At 38.9% G+C, this 17,333-nt stretch overlaps 1 protein-coding gene across 1 annotated transcript in view; it reads left to right on the top strand.

Moving 5' to 3' along the window:
- The first annotated feature begins 304 nt into the window (after window positions 1-304).
- pot1 (protection of telomeres 1 homolog) overlaps window positions 305-17,333 on the top strand; it is a 62,167-nt gene continuing 45,138 nt past the window's right edge. Inside the window, exons 1-4 of the mRNA XM_062390821.1 lie at window positions 305-364; window positions 13,355-13,488; window positions 15,023-15,095; window positions 16,299-16,399. Coding sequence (XP_062246805.1) covers window positions 13,369-13,488; window positions 15,023-15,095; window positions 16,299-16,399 — 294 coding nt within the window. The 5' untranslated portion in view covers window positions 305-364; window positions 13,355-13,368. The remainder of the gene's footprint in view (window positions 365-13,354; window positions 13,489-15,022; window positions 15,096-16,298; window positions 16,400-17,333) is intronic.

Raw genomic sequence — 17,333 nt, 5'->3', positions numbered from 1 at the left:
GGTGTGCCAGAGGGGAGCTGGTCAAAGAGATTATGTATATTGAAATGCAATCACTGAAAGAATCATCTCAACAAAAGGTTAAGAAAAAAAAAAAAAAAAGCTAAAAATCTGCGTTTCTTTTTGACTCAAACAAGATTGTTTTATTCAGTTTAGGGATTCCCTGTTACCTTAAATTACTAAATAAACCATTCACTTATTAATTTATGTTGTGTTCCCATAAGTCAATGTCTGTTCTTCATGAATGGCGGTGTTTTGCGAATACAGAAGAAGAAGAAGAAGAAGAAGAAGAAGAAGAAACCTCGCGCATGCGCAATACAGCAACAGTCAATTCGAAACCAAGCGGGGGAAACCACTTCGTGCAGCTGTAAGTATATCACTTTTATTTACTGCAACTGCATTGTTTACCTCGACACAATGACACATCCCATGATTCGTGTTTGGGCTCGCGCGGGCTTCCTTGCCCCCATAGTCATGCTCGCTTCCTCGACTGTCGACCCTGGGATAAAGTTGAAACATTAGTTTGAAAGGGTTTTGAAGCGGCGTTTGGTTAAACAGTCTGTTATGCGCTGTGCATCGTTTTTTTTAGTCAGTCGCTCACTCCAACCTTGTGTTTGGTCGGTTGTTCACCTGTCGTCAGTGTTGCTGTGGGACATATTGGATAAACCGGAGAATAGCTAAGCCCCTCTCGCTGGTACCTCCGTGTTTGCTAAAGTTGGCTAGCAGGCTACCAAGCTAACAGGGAAGTTGCTGCAGACAACAGAAGTAAAGTAAAAACAAAGTTACCAGTATATGTACAGAAGTAAATGACGACCCACAGGCTGCTGTGGTCGCTGCTCATTGATATTTACTGCAGGAGCTGATACATGTTTTCTAACTGAAGCTGTGCAGGGTCAGAGATTTAGTGTTCTTCTTGTATTGGCTGTAGTATGTTGCTTCCAGGAGCTACTCGCCATCAGCCCTATTTGTGTAAAATGTTCTTTAAGTGTACCTTGTCTGGTGCTTTGTTGCCGAGATCACGTAGACAGACATATGACACTGACAGAGTTATCCACAGGGGACCTTTCAGAAAAACTGTGCAGGTATACTGAGGAGAACTGAGGCTCTTTTTATTTAGATACAGCACTTAATCATTATTTGATTGCAATATAATATCTCTTCTGCCAGGCAGTCATAGTCAGGATGAGAAGCAATGAAGGAAAAAAATACTTGCAAATACAATTAAATAAACTCTTTATCTCACACACACATTGACAGTGGATACTTCTATAGAGTCTGACATGCTAATAATAATAATAATAATAATAATAATAATAATAATAATAATAATAAACACAAAGAATTGTTGAGAAAGTCCAGACCTGGAGGGTCATGTCTGAAAACAGCAATATAGAGCGTGGAAGTGAGCTCTGATCACAAGACAGGGGACACATGTGGAGACACGTTCTTAATGTCAGGTTTGACACACTGAGATCTGTTCACTTGTGAGCAGATTTTACACACAATAACACACACACATACACAATATGTAATAATATGTAATTAATATCAAAAAGTTATGATAGAATATATACAGTGCATGTTAGAAGCCAAGACATTGTTCAACAAAAACAGATGTATTTATTTTTAGATGCCAAGAGAGGATAATGACAGATTTCAAGTTAAGCATGTCAAGTATTTGTTTTGAAAGCATCCTTACCTAAATTGTATCACGTAACCACACCTTTCTGTCCACATAACGGCTGCTCTGTTGGTATTTTTGTTTCTGGCATTATTTCTGGTATTATTATTTCTGATATTATTTATTTCTATTTCTGCTGGGGATGAGCAGTTTTAGAAATACTCGATAAACTCAAATGTCTTTACCCTACTAATAATGTTCTAATATTGAATTGGCATCACCAATTATGTATTGGTCACTGAGTCATTCAGGTCCCATTTTTCCTAATTCGAAATTGCCTGGAGCTCCTGAGCTGTATCTGTCTGATGTAATGCTTTGCACTGCAGTCACATGATTGCCTGATTGGATTTATTCCACTTTCTTTATTGGGTTTTAGAAAAAACAGAAACCAAAGCCTGTGATACAAACTGGAATTGTGCAGTAGTAAATGCTACCCGAATAGCCCTTGATGAAGTTAACTTTACCAAGGTGTTCATATGGGAATTTTCCCCATAGGATTAGGCTAATGACTTCAATATGCCATAACGTAGTGTAGAACAGCTCGTTGTAGCTTTCGGTTGTTGTATAATTTGCTTACTCTCCAATCACAAAGCCAATCGACTGTCGTCAGAAGATGAATAAGCCTCTGGGGGCAGCGGACAATATTTTGAGGCTTTCGGTAGAGATGGCAGATATCTGGGCCAAGACCCCATCTTCTATTCATTGCACACTATTTACAGTCTAGTTTATAGGATCATATATTTCGAATGGTTCTCCACACAAAACACAAGACATTTTGTCTAATCTCTTCTAACAGTTATCTACATATTAGATCTCTGATGCATTTCGGTCAGTTTGTTCTGCCTCTTTCGCTCTACAGATGGACTGTTTACCTGCGGGCAACAACAGCCTGCTCTTATGTGATTGTTCTAACTAACAAAAGAAACATAAAGGATTGTCCCTCGAAAATTCAATGTTTCACATATTGACATTTCCAGTTCAGCACACATCCCTCAACTCTACTTTCTCCTGCCATTCATTGCAGATTAGGAGAAAGTAGATTGGTTTATTTGTAATCTTGATAGTTGTAAACTGATGTCAGGATCTGTTAATGAATCACTGATTTTGTATGGTGTCTTTAGGAGAGCCAGTGCATCAGGGCAGTGAGACATAGAGAGTTACATAATGATAAGAATTAGTCTTTGCCCATGTTCAGACCTGGTATTAATAGTCGATCGCAGACACATTGAGGACACGTTTAAAGTTGCAATCTGTAGAATTTAGTGACATGTGTCAGCTGAATACCCCTCACCTCATCCTCAACTTCCAAACATAAAAGAGAACCTTTGGTAACCTTCAGTATTCATAAAAACTGAAACAGTGTTTAGTTTGTTCAGTCTAGGCTACGACAAGAAACATGGTGGCCTCCATAGAGAGGACCCCCCTGATGTAAATATAAAGTATTTCAATATAAAGGGCCCTTTCTAGGGTATAATAAAACTACAATTTGTATAATTTAGATGAAACACACTTGTAGAAACATCACTAGAATTATTTTTTATTAAATATACACACTGGATATGATCACTTAGTGTACGCACAGTGTACGCACAGTGTACACACAGTGCCAAGTTCTTTAAGCAGTTGGAATCTGAATGGCCGCTTACATAACAGACATCCTCTGGCCCATTCTACATAATTGAAAAGGTTTTTACACAGTTTTAATTGCTCACACTCTCAAACACGTTGTCAGTAGACACTACGCTATACAGTCATTGTCAGGGAACGTGTCATAATACAACTACTATTTTTAATCCCTTATATTGTCACTGACCCTAGTTATGTTTCACAGATAGTACGCCTGAGGGGTTCTGAAGTTTTCTGCACAACTGCTCTAAAGACTTGATGTTTAATGTTTTGTGTCAGTTGTCATCCTGTTTGCATTCAGAGGATAATGGGCTTCTTGATGTGACCTTGACTGCTCTCTGCTCCCTCCCATTTTAAAGTTTCAGTGTGTAGAATTTAGGAACACCTAGTGGTGAAGTTTGCTTGTTGCGGGTGAATACTCAATCTAAAAGTGACACTTTGTTAAGAGCAAATTACGTCTTTCATTCTACGGTGCCGTAAAACGCGAGCGTCATTCAGTTCTGTGAGATTAAACAATCACAGCATTCACTCAGAATACGTTCAAGTACCAGATTTAAACAGACTTACTTATTTAAAACTATCAATTTGTGATTGGATCTCTTTGTACATGTATTAATACCAGGTCTGAACAGGACCATTGAGACTAGGGATGGGCATAACTAATCGACGATCGATTAATTGATCATTAAGAATTTCGTCGATGAAATATTTTTTTTTCATCGAGAAATTAGCTAATTACACATTTGACCACGGGGGGGCAGTGTTTGAAAAAAACGCCACAGGCCTACTCAATTACCTGCGACTGGCTGCGGGTTACTGTGTATTTCCATTTCCAAAGTAAACATTAAGAGGTCATGGCGAAGTGTAGCGTGGGACCATTTTGAGTTAAAAAATGACTTGGTTCACTGCCAATACTGCAAAGCTATCCCCGAGACTGGGGGAGAAGAGGAGCCTGCGTTGTCTGACACGGACGAGAGGAGCGCAAACACTGGAGCCGCGGCCAGGCTAGCCAAGTTAGCACGGAGCTACCTGTGTATCACGGGGACATCAGTGCCCTCAGAGAGAGTTTTTTCGGCGGCTGGACTGACGGTCACCAGGCTGCGTTCGCGTCTGACCTCGGGGAATGTTAACATGCTCATCTTTCTCAACACAAATCAGTAGGCTGGTGCTGAGTTTGTATGAGAGTTACTGGTTATTTTTATGAAGCTTTCTCAACTCGTGCCTTGTTTGATAATTTGTAGTCACATTTGGCAAAACCTGTCAGACCTAAGTATTATATATTTGTTATTTTTTTATATTATTATTAATTTATTTTGGAGAAAAAAGAAACGAGGGTCAGTTGTGTTTAGTAGCATCGGCTTCTAGCTGTCAGCTCCGCTGCTTAAGATTACGGCAGCGCATATTTTGTCCATCTTGTAATAAAGATCTCAATGAGGAAACACGCTTTTTTTTTTCACTGCATTTTAATATAGCCCATAAATAGTGAATTTTTGAACTTGAAAATATTAATGATTAATCGAAAATTTGTCATTAATTCTCCCGACGATCTATGAAGACTATTTAATCGAACGCCCATCCCTATTTGAGACACATTCTAATACTAGGTGCAAATTATCTGATCTGTCGAGATAGATGTTAATGATATGAGCAGGGCCTTTTTCTTGGTTGGCTGATTGGTCCGCTCCTTGATTCCCTTCTCATGCTCATTCTGTGTTTACCTGTGGACGGACATCCTGTCTCCACTCGAATGTGGGAGTTAAAAGTCGAGTGCTCCCTCCTGTCTTTGAAGTGGTGGCAGCTGACTGTGGGATGGATTACACAATGCTCGACCCAGGCGACCTCCTGCTGAACATCTGTATGAGGGAGTGAGCACATTAGACTTTCATCTGGCTTTGGCATAGTGATATTTCTCAGCTTTGACACTGCTGCATAACCGATGCCTGCCCCTTTTCATCTTGTGTATTTGAACTTTTTTTTGCTGGGAGTGGTAAAGAGAATTTAGTCTCAAAGCAAATTTACACTGTTCATACTGACTATAAGTATTAGTCAGTTAAACTTAATATTATTCGTTATGTATGCCAGATTTGTTTAGTCTTGAGATGTGAGGAAGATGAAGCTGTGGCTACTTCCTCAGCAGGTAGCAACCCCCCTCCACAAGCTAATGCCTGGATGTTGTAAACCAGTAAGTAAGAAAGTATAAGAAAAATTATATCTCGTAAAGCACCGTGGTTTGGAGATTATGTGATTTAGAAAATGAGAACAAGATATATTACCACTTTAATGAAGCATTAAATAATGGATAGATTTATTAAGACAGTTTTCGTTTAGATATCTTACTCAGTAGTGTTATGCCTCCTTCCAAGTGAAAGCGAGTGGCCAGAGGCATTATGTCTTCAATTCACTAATAACAATCAATTTATTTGTAAAGCGCTAAATCATATAATATCGAGGCACTTTACATCTTAGGTCGACACCTTAAAACAATTAAATAAACTGTTCTCACAAAGAACTGCACGTTGGCGAGGAAAAACGCTCCCTCTTTGACTGGAAGAAACCTCGAGCAGTATCGATGTGGGCTTTTTACAGCACCATGACACCGTCATCAGCTCTTAACCCACAAACTCATGTGTGGCACCCCTTTTTCTTCGGGAGATATTTGTACCCTAACCCTGTTTTTGTCTTTTTTCATTTTTGCTTCCTTCATGTGTTAGAAGTGTCATCAACCCTCTGTCTCCAGATCTATATATATTTTTTTTTCTTTTGGTTCTGCTTCTGTTGAGCTGCTCCCCTAATAGAGACAAAGATAATGCCAATGTGGAGTTGGTCGTCGGCTGAACAAGCAGGGTGGAAAGATGGTGATTGACACATTCGTCTCAGTTTGTCAGAGAAGAAAAACAAAAACGCACACAAAAAATCCCATGAGCCAGCAACTTCACTTGGCCATCACTATGTTTGACATGTTGTTCTCCATCCTCATTTCCTGAGATTTGGCAGCATGGATGAATTCAGGGCTTGCATACAAAGAATACCTGTAAAAAAACGTTTAAAGTATAGATTCCAAAGTCTTTATCTTAATTCCTCTGCTGCAGACAACATCACAACAGTGTGAACATGTTGTACAAATACAAGGAAACTAAAATTAAAGCATAAAGTAAAGTATATTTGAGTGATTGCATGATGTGAGTGTAAACTAGACATTGGCATGCCATACATAGTTATGTTTGAACCTTCGTCCAGTGTTTGAAAACTCCCTGAGTGTAGCTAAATCATCAGTGTGCTGTCCAACGTGTTGTTGTGATAAACAGCTGACTGTTGTGCCGTTCCTCTATATACAGCTGTGATATTTGTATTAATTGAACTTGTGTCAGCTTCTTCTTATCAGTTGCTGCGGGTGAAATAAGGTTCATGTTTCTCATCCCTCTGGGAGGATTTGTCTGATTCCCGCTGCCGAGGAAACTCCTGCAGTCTACATGGAAATAAAAACCTTTCAGATCTTTGTTTTCAAGCCGCGGGTCAGGAGATAAGAAGTGGATAAAAGCATATCTCTCCTGCACAGACTGTGCTTATTATTGTACATCCTCCAGTACTTCTGAAATGCAGAATATGTAAAGTCTCTTCTGATGATGAATCAGATAAAACAACGTGGAAATAAGTATCATGTGTTCATTCTGGTTCACAATTAATTTAGCTTCAACAAGACACCATCACAGTTAGGAATTGAATTTGCTGTCACCACTTCGGCAATAAGCTAAAAAAAGTATCAACTAAAAACATGCGTATGTGGGTCAGATTTTGGTTTTCCGAAGAGAAACTCAAAAACAATTTAGCTTTTTCATGAAAATTCACAATTATGGTAATCGGGTAGTGGAGTGGAGCCTTGGATATTTGGGGTTTGTAGGGGAAATATGTAAACTTCTTAGCATTCTTACCAATTTACTAAAAGACTATTTTTAGCGGCTTGATGTTTCACTTTCTTCGCCAGCTGGTCTCTCACTGTGTCTGTGGACACTTTGTGTATCAGAGCTTGTACTGTTAGAAAAAGCCTTCTGCTGCTGGACACATTAAGGGATCTATTTTAACGATCTGAGCTCATGGTATAAAGCACATGGCACAAGTGTTTTCAGGATGGGACCAAATCAAATTCAGAGGGGTTATACTTTATCTCTGAATTAGTCTTTAGTGTTTCAGGGTGCAACATGCAGTAAATCAGTCTGAGTACTGTAGAGGTGGGCGTGAATTGGGCCTTAGCTTTAGGAGAGAGGTGTGCAGAGTTTTCTCCGCAGGTGCAGTGCCTGGTGAGTTGATTGGCACAGCTATTTGGGATTGGCTATTCTTGCTCTCCATTTAAAAACAGTTCAGAAAGGCTGGACTGAATGGGAGAGATGCTGCACACAGTAAAAAAGTGGGAGGTCCATGGAGATCATGCTTTGATGGTTTTAGCAGAGCTGTGCATAAAGGCAGCCGGGCTGCAGAGAACACAGGAGAAGGACTGTATGTGGTTACTGTATGCAGAAATTAAAAAAACTAAAACTGAATCCTCTGTGTCACGTGATTAGTGCTGGGCAAACCCACATGAGTAACCCTGTGTTACAAGTGCAATCTCCCATTCTCTTTAAAGGCCAGCAGAACTCGCATCTGAGTGGATTGTTATTATAATGGCAGATTTGTCAGGGGGTAAGGAATATATGTGTTTTGCAACCACCAATGTATTGTAATGGCAATTTGAATAATTTAGCCACTGACTTCAGACAAGGTTTTTGTTGGTCCATCACTTTTCACTACAAGATAATCAACACACCCATGGATGATCAGATGGGAGCAGGTGCATTTGCTATTTTAATGCTTTTTTCCAGACTTTTTTGCCCTCAGACTGAACCATTCAGTAAATGTGCCTTAGATCAAAGACCATGGGTTGAAAGATGGGCTGCATAGAGCTTACTAGCTGCAAAGTTGGTCACATTTCTCTGGACTTATCAGTACAATCAGCGTCTTTCACATTGTGTGTAGCAGTTCCATCTAGATCAGGGGTCTCCAACCTTTCTTCATCTCTGAGCCACTAAGGAGAAATTAAAGGGGCCGAGAGCTACTTGCATCACATCGCTTGCATTAATTCACAAAGCACTCATCAGCTGAATTAAGCTACTTTTTTGTACATTTGTGAAATTGCAAACCCGAAAGCATTACATTTATTAAATTTCACAAAGCTTATTATAAAGCTCATCAAAAAACTTAACTTCACATCAAGGTCCAATAACAGATTATTTTTTACTAATTATGGCCCACGTAGTAAGTTACTTTACTATCTTTAACTTTTCTAGGTCCTCATATCAATGAAAAAACTGAATTATATATTTTCTGTTTCCTAGTATTGATTATATTACTAGCTTACAAGCATCTTATGGTACACATGTAAAATAAGTACATTCACTATTTTTTACAGTTAGTGAAGTGAATGGCACTGAATGGAGTCTACCATAGAGTTGTATGCTGGAGTATACCCACTTAAGTTCACTCTAATAGAGTTGTTTGAATGTTCCTTTGTCTTGTTCAGAATTTAGATCTTAAGAAATTCATGTCAGAAAAAGCTGATTCACAAAGGTATGTAGAACCAAATAAAGCCGCAAATTTAAGCTGAACATGATTTTGGAGATTTATAACCTCCATCTCCATCTATTCAGGATTGACACTGAACAGTCCAGTCATCTTCTCTGAAAGCTCTGTGAGATCTACCTCCCATGGTAAATAGTTCCTTTTCTGTTTTTTCTTAGCCTGTTGTTTGCTCCTTTGCTGCTGTGATTTGTTGGGTTCAGACGATCACAGGACTATCATCATTTTATTGAGAGCTGATAAGCCTATCTTATTATTTTGTTTTGGAGGGGGTTGGACATCTATGTGTTCGATTGAATTGAAGAGGTGCATTTATTGTCGTCTGATTTTTTTAACACAGTCTGTGAACCTATTGGCGAGCTACTGAAAACCAGCCCACGAGCAAAGTTTAAAGACCCCTTATCTACATATTAACTAGAACAGGTTTAAACTGCAGATGGTGATTCAGAGGTTTGGAACCAGGCTACAGGCTTGAATAGTGCAAAGAGCCGGAAGTAACAGTAACAAGTCGCTTTGAAACCAAATTCCCCATTTACTTTTTGAAGTGTAGTGGGAGATATGAGACAAATTAAAAAAGAAAGTCTGTCTCCTGGGTCCATCTTTCTGTATTTCTGTTCAGTGTGTTTGTCTGCTTTGGTCCACAGAGAGTCTGTGACTCAGTGCTGAAGTGTACTTTTAAATAGCTTTTAATAAATGGCTTTCTATGAGCGCTGCAGAGCTGCTCTCCCCTGACACACTCCCTCCGCTCGACTCTCGCAAGCTGCTCCTGACCTGATAAAAACCCCGGAAATCACCTGCTGAGCTGTATGTTTTTTTTTTTCGGTGATTTTTCTCTGAAAAGTTGAAACTGCTGGAGCGTACATCTGTGGCAGCTGAAGGTCTTATGTTGTAGAAGGTTTTGGCCAAAGTTGTAATTTGTCTATTGACCTTTTTTACCTGTGAATGTGCAGCCCAATGACACTTATCTGAATGATACATGAAACAAACATAAATGCAATAAATCCACCATGTTCTTCACTTTCAGTTTTTGGATCATCTTAAAATTATGATTTTTTTTATTTTCAGCATTTGACAGGATCTTTTTATCTTGATCCTAAATCATCAGTGTGTTATCCTAGTTAGGATAAAAGATTGTTTCACTGCATACATCGTCAAATGAAATGTTAAATTGGAGCCCATGCAGACATATTATTTTGTCAATTATATCGAATTTTCTTTAAAGTTGTGCCACATTTTGATGGAAACTTAGTGGTTTTTCGATTTAAATAATAAAATGAAAAAAGTTCCGGTGGAACTCATCAAATACCCAGGTAGATACAGCGCAAAATCATAATCGTCTCAGAAATACAAAAACAGTGTTTTATTCAATAATTACTAAACATTGTTAAAAATTTGACTTTTCTTTTGTACCTTATGGCATTTGCCAAAATAGCTCATCTTGAGCATTGAGGATGATTCATCTCTACACTTTATCTTCTTTTACCATGATAACTAGTGGGATTAATAAGCACCCACGCTTTAAATCAAGGACTCGCATCGTGGCAAAGTTACTTGGGGCAAAGAGGTTCCCTATCATTTTGGAACTGCCCCAGATCTACCGCAGTGCGTAGATACTCAAATTATAGATTATTTCCAAATGAATGGATGTTTTTATGTTATTATTTTAGGTTGTCATTGGCTAGACGGCTAGCCCTGTCCTAATATAAGGTTAACCCTGTAGTGACACAGCAGCTACCTGACTACCAACATTGTTTCAATGACAAGAAGAAACAAATAAGCAAGTTGAAGAAACCAAAACTTGTCCAATGTTCACGCCTTTTGTGTCCTAGTGGATTTAGTCACTTGTCCATAGACTGGACGATGGCAGCTTCTAGAAGGAATGAGAGTCCATCCACATGATTATTGTCGAGAGCAACCACACATAAAAAATTAGAGGTGTGCAATATATCGTATATGGAACCCTGCTAAAATCTTAGTTTTCAGCGTTTTTGAAGATTTTACATTGTTCTGCTGATTTCCGGTGCCAGATCTAGTTTGCAAATCAAGTTCACGCAGCATCCTGCACGTTTCAAATTAATAAATGAATTGCTCAATTGTTTTCTCTCTATTTGCATTTTTTCCCAGTCTTAATCCCTGGATATTCAATTTTAGGCTGCTAAATATAAGGAAATCAGCGTTGAAGAAAATATTTATATTGTTTGACATGTTCTCATGTCTTCAGGCTTTACTGTGATTAAAAAAACAGTATATGGCAACTCCTTTCCGGAGAAGCTACAAGCAGAGACTTATCATATCATCAGTACTATTACCATCATCTGCCACTGCACCTTATCTACCTATTTATCTTGTGTTTCTGTTCTTATTCTTTCTACTGCAATATTTTATATATTATTCTATTGTATTGTATTTTATTGTATTCAAATGTACCGGCTGCTATGACGACTTAATTTCCCTTCGGGATGAATAAAGTAATCTATCTATCTATCTATCTATCTATCTATCTTTTCTCTGTTAATAAATGAAAACAATCATATCAAAATTTTTGATTAAAGGTCACTTAATTAAGGAATAATAATCAGCTTTATTTTGTAGCATTTTAAGACACATTTATGAAGGAGGTGAAGCCACAACTAGAGGTGCCTCACTGTTTTGTGCTGGCAGAGATGCGGGGTTAGCGCGGTCATCCCTCAGGAGGTCACACTCTTCTGCAGGGATGAGGGATCATTAATATTTCTGTCTGTGAGACCACTGAGTGTCGTCCTAACCCAGCAGCCATGTTTGTCTGCAGTCCTAACTGCTGCACTGTGGCCATGCTGCAGCAGCGAGCTGCTCTTTGGAGATCTATCCCCTGTTTTTCTTAGTCTCTATGTTCCTCATGACTAATGTTGGGATGAACTTGAGTTGCCTTCTGAGCGTCCTTCAGCAGCAGAGCAATGGGTTTCGGTGACACTCAGAGGAGCAGGGAGGCCTCCAACTTCCTGAGGTGTGAGCCGGCAAACATTTGGCAGGGATCAGCTGCTTTCCCAATACGGGGATAGGCGGACAGTTTACGGCCGACTGGTGGTTTCTGATAAAGTATCTGCTCTGTGGGGGCTTGGGGGTGGATTTGTTGTTGTTAGTGTGTTTGTGACTTTCAGTATTTATTATAATGCGTCTTTGAATTTCTTCAAGTTTAAATTCCTAAACAATGAACATCAAGAGTTTTTGCTTGCATTTTGTCGATTTTGTCTCCTTTTTTTAAGATGTGATGCATTTAACTCTTAACTGTAACATGCAGTTGAGTGGACAAAATTAGAATCGATCAACTGAACAAACGCAAACACATTATGAATCTGATGTCATGATTGATATCATATGTTGTTCCTCAGCAGGTTTTGTAGAACATTTGGGTGCAGATTCTGAAATGAATATGCTTTTTTGTCTGTTTTTATTTGTGTGCAGCATGAATCAGTTTGTAGGTGCAGCTCTGTGAGGTTTGTGAAGTTCTCAGGCACAGTGAGTTGACGATGTGACTTGTAGGTCAGATCCAAAAATGATATGGTACCTTCACACAGGCCAGCTCTGAACTCATGAATGAATCACTCAACCTGCTGTAATTCAGGCCTCTGGTTGCTCCCCTTTGGTCTAAATCAGAGAGGTTTGTTTGATTCTTCTTTTTTTTTCTGGCTGGGTTTTCTGCCTGACTGAGCGGCTGACTCTACGGTAGAGTGAACAGCTCGTCTGCCTCGCAGGCTGTTCCTGCTCTGCCGTCCTCGGTCAAAGAGGTACCACAGAGGGACTCGGGCAGTCAAATCTGCCTGATATCAAACTAACAAGCTCTGACAGGAAGCAACTTTCTACCTGCTGGGAACATGACCAACACTTTCCTACGTTTCTCTCTGAAACGCCTCGAAGACTTTAACCCTCTTTGCTATGCTCCTACTGAGTATGCCGTCTAGTCAGTCCACGAATTAGGTTTTCTTCATGAGCCACGTGGTCTGGAAAGGCCAAACCCAAATGAGACGGTCTCGTCTACAGAGGCCGTGATCAGCATCACCAGGTTGTCCCGCCCTTATTGCTGTTGCCTTGCAATAGAGCTGAAGTTGAACATGATGAGAAAGTTTTAATCAATGTGTAATGGTAGTTGTTTGGTTGAGGGCTAATACTCAAGCATTTAAAGTCTCAATTACCAGCGCCATCTCCTCTATGGTTTGTCAGCAAATTGCAATAAATCCTGGGATGGTTGGGCTGGGAAGGATCTACTCGTTGGAGCTTTTAGTTATTGGAGAAGGAAGGACTCATTTGTCAGCTTTATTTGAAGCACCCTTCAAAATGGGACAGCCTAGTTTTACCTATGTGACTTAATCAGTGTTCGGATGCGGACTCCGAAGGATGCAGCCTTTGAACTGAGACACAGCTTTGGTTGGAACAGAATTAAATGCATGTTTTGATTAACGTCTCCAGGTCACCTTGACGTCATGCCTGTCTATGTGCTGTCGGAGGGGGCGGGGCCCCACATTCAGGTACCAACAGACCAAACCAGGATTCCCATTCATCTTATCACCACCAAGACGGACTACTCCAACAAATCAGTCAAGGTTTGTTCACAGCCCTATGATCACAGACTTTCACTATTAGAGCTCTGCAACAGGGATAGTAGCTTGGGCTTACATGTTTTGGGGTTGTCTGTTCATCTTATTAAACAGAGGTAGGAAGTACAAGAAGTACAAATACTTTGTTTCAGTACTTAATTAGATATTTCAGGTGCATGTACTGTATTTTTCTGACAATACCTTTACTGTCCACATTTAAACACAAAAATCTGTACTCCTCCCAACATCGAGACAGATTTGAACCTAAATGGACAATAACACAGAAATGATAATTCCTTGTTTTATATCTCTTAATGTATAATAAAATCAATCTGTTTCAGAAGTATTTTGATAAATGGTTACTTAATTGAGGAATAATTATCAGCTTTATTTTCTAGCATTTTAAGACACATTTATGAAGGATTGTGAAGCCACAACTAGAAGTGACCCAGTGTTTGGTGCTGGCAGAGATGCTGTGTTTGGCGTAGTCATCCCTCAGGAGGTCACACTCTCTTGTGGGGGAATGATTTGAGGACAAATCAAAACAAAACAGTCAAGAGAGTGAGACTCAACCGTGGAGAAGAGGCACATCTGCTAATGACAAGGGAAAACAACATGGAGGAAAACAACATGGAGGAAAGTGAACAATCAGACAAAGCTGATGACATTGTAGAGATGAAACTGAGTCGAGAGCTTGGGCAGTTTGAGCGTGAACGTCAAAGAGGCTTAGGGCTGAGGATAACAGAGGACATTTACGCCAAAAACTCATTTGAATGTTGGGGCTTCTGGAGACACAGAAGCAGTATGGAGGCATTCAATGTTTTTTTTCTGTAGTTTTATCTGTTTTAAATAAGTGGTCACCATTTATTTCAATTGTATTTGGCTGCAAAAATGTTTACCTCTGAAAATCCAAAAGTGTTTTGTGGACTCAAACACTTCACCCACCCCTCCATCAGCATAGTAGTGAGAAGATGATGAGTGAATCTTCATTTTTGGGTGAACTATCCCTTTCAGGACAATAACAATGTTTCAGCATTAGGCCTTTGTCAGATGTTAAAACACTTAATTGCAATATTGAATTAATTAGTAATCTGTGTTTTTGGATTACTGGTTCAGCTGGCAGGTTTCTTTTTCTTTATTGGTTTTGGCTTTTTGCCTAAATACTTATTTTGCATAGAATTTATAAAGACTTGTTTCACAATTGTTATTCGCCCTTTTTTGTGTATTTCCTTTTTATTCATCTCTCACCTGCCGCCATCTGTTAACATCCACCTAGTACATTTTTTCCATTACGTAAGGCTCTTTTGTTGTTCTTGATTAGTTTGCTGCCAGTATATATTTATGAAAACTAGAGCAGCAGAATAATCCACTGTCTGTCTTGCAGCTCATTTCCCGAGGCACTCATCAGCACGACTCATATTTCTGACGTGGCTTTGATCCGATGACAGGCTCACAGTCAAACTGCGCAGAGCTTCAGTCAGAACTAAGTCCTCCCCAGTTTGTCTCTGAGTTTATTGTTTTTGGTTTTGTTTTTCTCCAGGGGAAAGTGATTTGTAAAGGCCAGCTGATGTCAATAGCAGCTGACGACTTCATCTTGAAGACTATCATCCAAGGTAAAACAACCCTTATTTTGGTGTATATATGTCTAATTATGAAAAAAATTGTAAAAGTCAGGGCTGTCATTAGGTTAAGAGTGAAACGTTTGATAGTTTAATAAAAACACTTAATCATGTACAGTGGGTTTATAAAGGATTGTTGGCTGTTGCTTCCAAAAACAATGAGATCAATCATACAGTCACATAGAAAATGTGCAGTAAAACTAGTAGCCTTAAGAGACTATAAGCTCTGCATTACAGCAGAATTTATAGTGATTGCTATGTGTGTGGTTGTGTCAGAAGAACGGTGTGTGTGTTAAGCTTCTAAGCTGGTATGGATTGTAGAAGCAGATGGAGGTTAGTCTCATTGTTGTCTCGTCTGTGGTTTTCTTATCTCTGAGCTGCCTGATTAAAGAGCCACAGAGAACCAATGCTCTCATTGTGGCAGGGACATTCTTCCTTGTGTTCCTTTAAACTCTGTGGCACCTGGCTGTGTCCCTTAGCTGCAGGATGAACAGGTCCTCCTCATCTGTATTATTGGGCTATAGACACTTTCAGATTTAGCACAGGGCTTGACCTACTGGTGCCTTGTTAGGTTTGTGACTCCCACTCTAAAGTTTCTTTTATTTATATTTTTGAAGTTTTTGTAGAGCGATGCTTACATTAACAAGCTGGTATGTTATTGAGGGTAGCCTAAATGCTGTATTGTATCTGTTGTCAGAACAAAACAAAACCACTAAAATGATTTTGGCATTTGGTGTTTATTGCAATTATGATTTCGATATGAAATCGTCCAGTGTGTGCTTTTCGATTATAAATTAGAAAATCTGTAAAATCTGTCATTATGTATGTGGTCTCACATTTTGAAAATGTTCTTGTGCCAAGGCCTTCAAAGTGAAGATTTGCCAACACTCTGCAGTGTTTCTATCGGTCGTCATAGATTTAGTAAAAAGGTGCATCAAAAATATTCCTCAAAATACCCAGAGTATTGCATGTAGACTTACGTAGGCCTCAGGATGTGTTTTCAATCTAGATTCGGTCCCACCTACTGTAGGACTGTACGGTCATCAGATCTGCCTGTCATGTGTTGTGCGGTCTCCGTGAGTTAATTTGAACTAATCCGTAGTTAAAAAGATGAATCCGGCATACATGATCAGCACCTCGTGATCTTCATCTTATTCTCCATGTTGACTCCTGTCCTTTCTTGCATCTGTTTTTCAGAAGAAAACTCCCAGCAAAATACCTCATTACAGAACCAGTCCATTAACATCCTTCTGTTTGGATCACTGGCCAAAGACTTCGATAAAGCTGGCAGTCAAGGGGTAGGATCTCTCAGTCACTATATATTTATATATATATATATATATATATATATATATATATATATATATATATATATATATATATAAAAGATGTTCGACTTGTAAACTGATATTTTAATGAAGATAAAGAACTTATGTTGTGTAAAGTATCTCTTAATGCAAGTGTGTGTTAGAAGCATCATCAGCCTCCCCCCCACTCGCTCACTGCAAATCCAGTGGGGAATTCTCCACTTTATTCTCACATCGGATTCTCCCAACTTTCTGTGGAGTTTATAATAGTGCGAAACAATTTTTTTTAATTAAATAGAAAGATATGAAACTAAATTCAGTTTGACTTTGTAGGAATGGAGAGAAAGATTACAGTATAATGAAGATAATGATGATTCTGATTACATTTTGAAACATCATGTCTTTCTTACAAGACAAACGTATTTTAAGTTTTTTTTGCTTTAATTGGTTACATTTTTTCACCTTGAGTGTAAAATTGAATTTGTATTTTAATTGCATTTTTTCAAGGTATAATGAACTGCCTTTTCACTGCTTCGTGTTTGATTTTGCTTCTTATCATAACTAAACAACCGGCTTGGGACAATTTGTAATATATTTATATTATAATACATTTTTTACAAAACTCAAGAAATAGGGCAGTGGTTCAATCCCTAGCTCCATTAGTTCACTTTTCGAAGTGTCTTTGTGCAATATACTGAACCCAAATTCCCCCTGGTGGCTGTGGCATCGGTATGAGATTGGGTGTATGGATGTGCATGGGTGAATATATGGCATTTAATGTAAATAGCTTTGAGTGTTCAATAACACTATAAAAACCCTATATTAATACAGTTCATTTTCCATTTACGAGTTTTTTTCATAACATATAAATGAAAATAAAGTGTTCTTGATAAAGAGAGGGGGTCAGAGACAAACGTCCCTTGAA

The sequence above is a fragment of the Platichthys flesus genome, chromosome 6, assembly GCF_949316205.1.
Source record: "Platichthys flesus chromosome 6, fPlaFle2.1, whole genome shotgun sequence".
Lineage (NCBI taxonomy): Eukaryota > Metazoa > Chordata > Actinopteri > Pleuronectiformes > Pleuronectidae > Platichthys > Platichthys flesus.
This window is presented reverse-complemented; position numbering and strand designations above follow the sequence as displayed.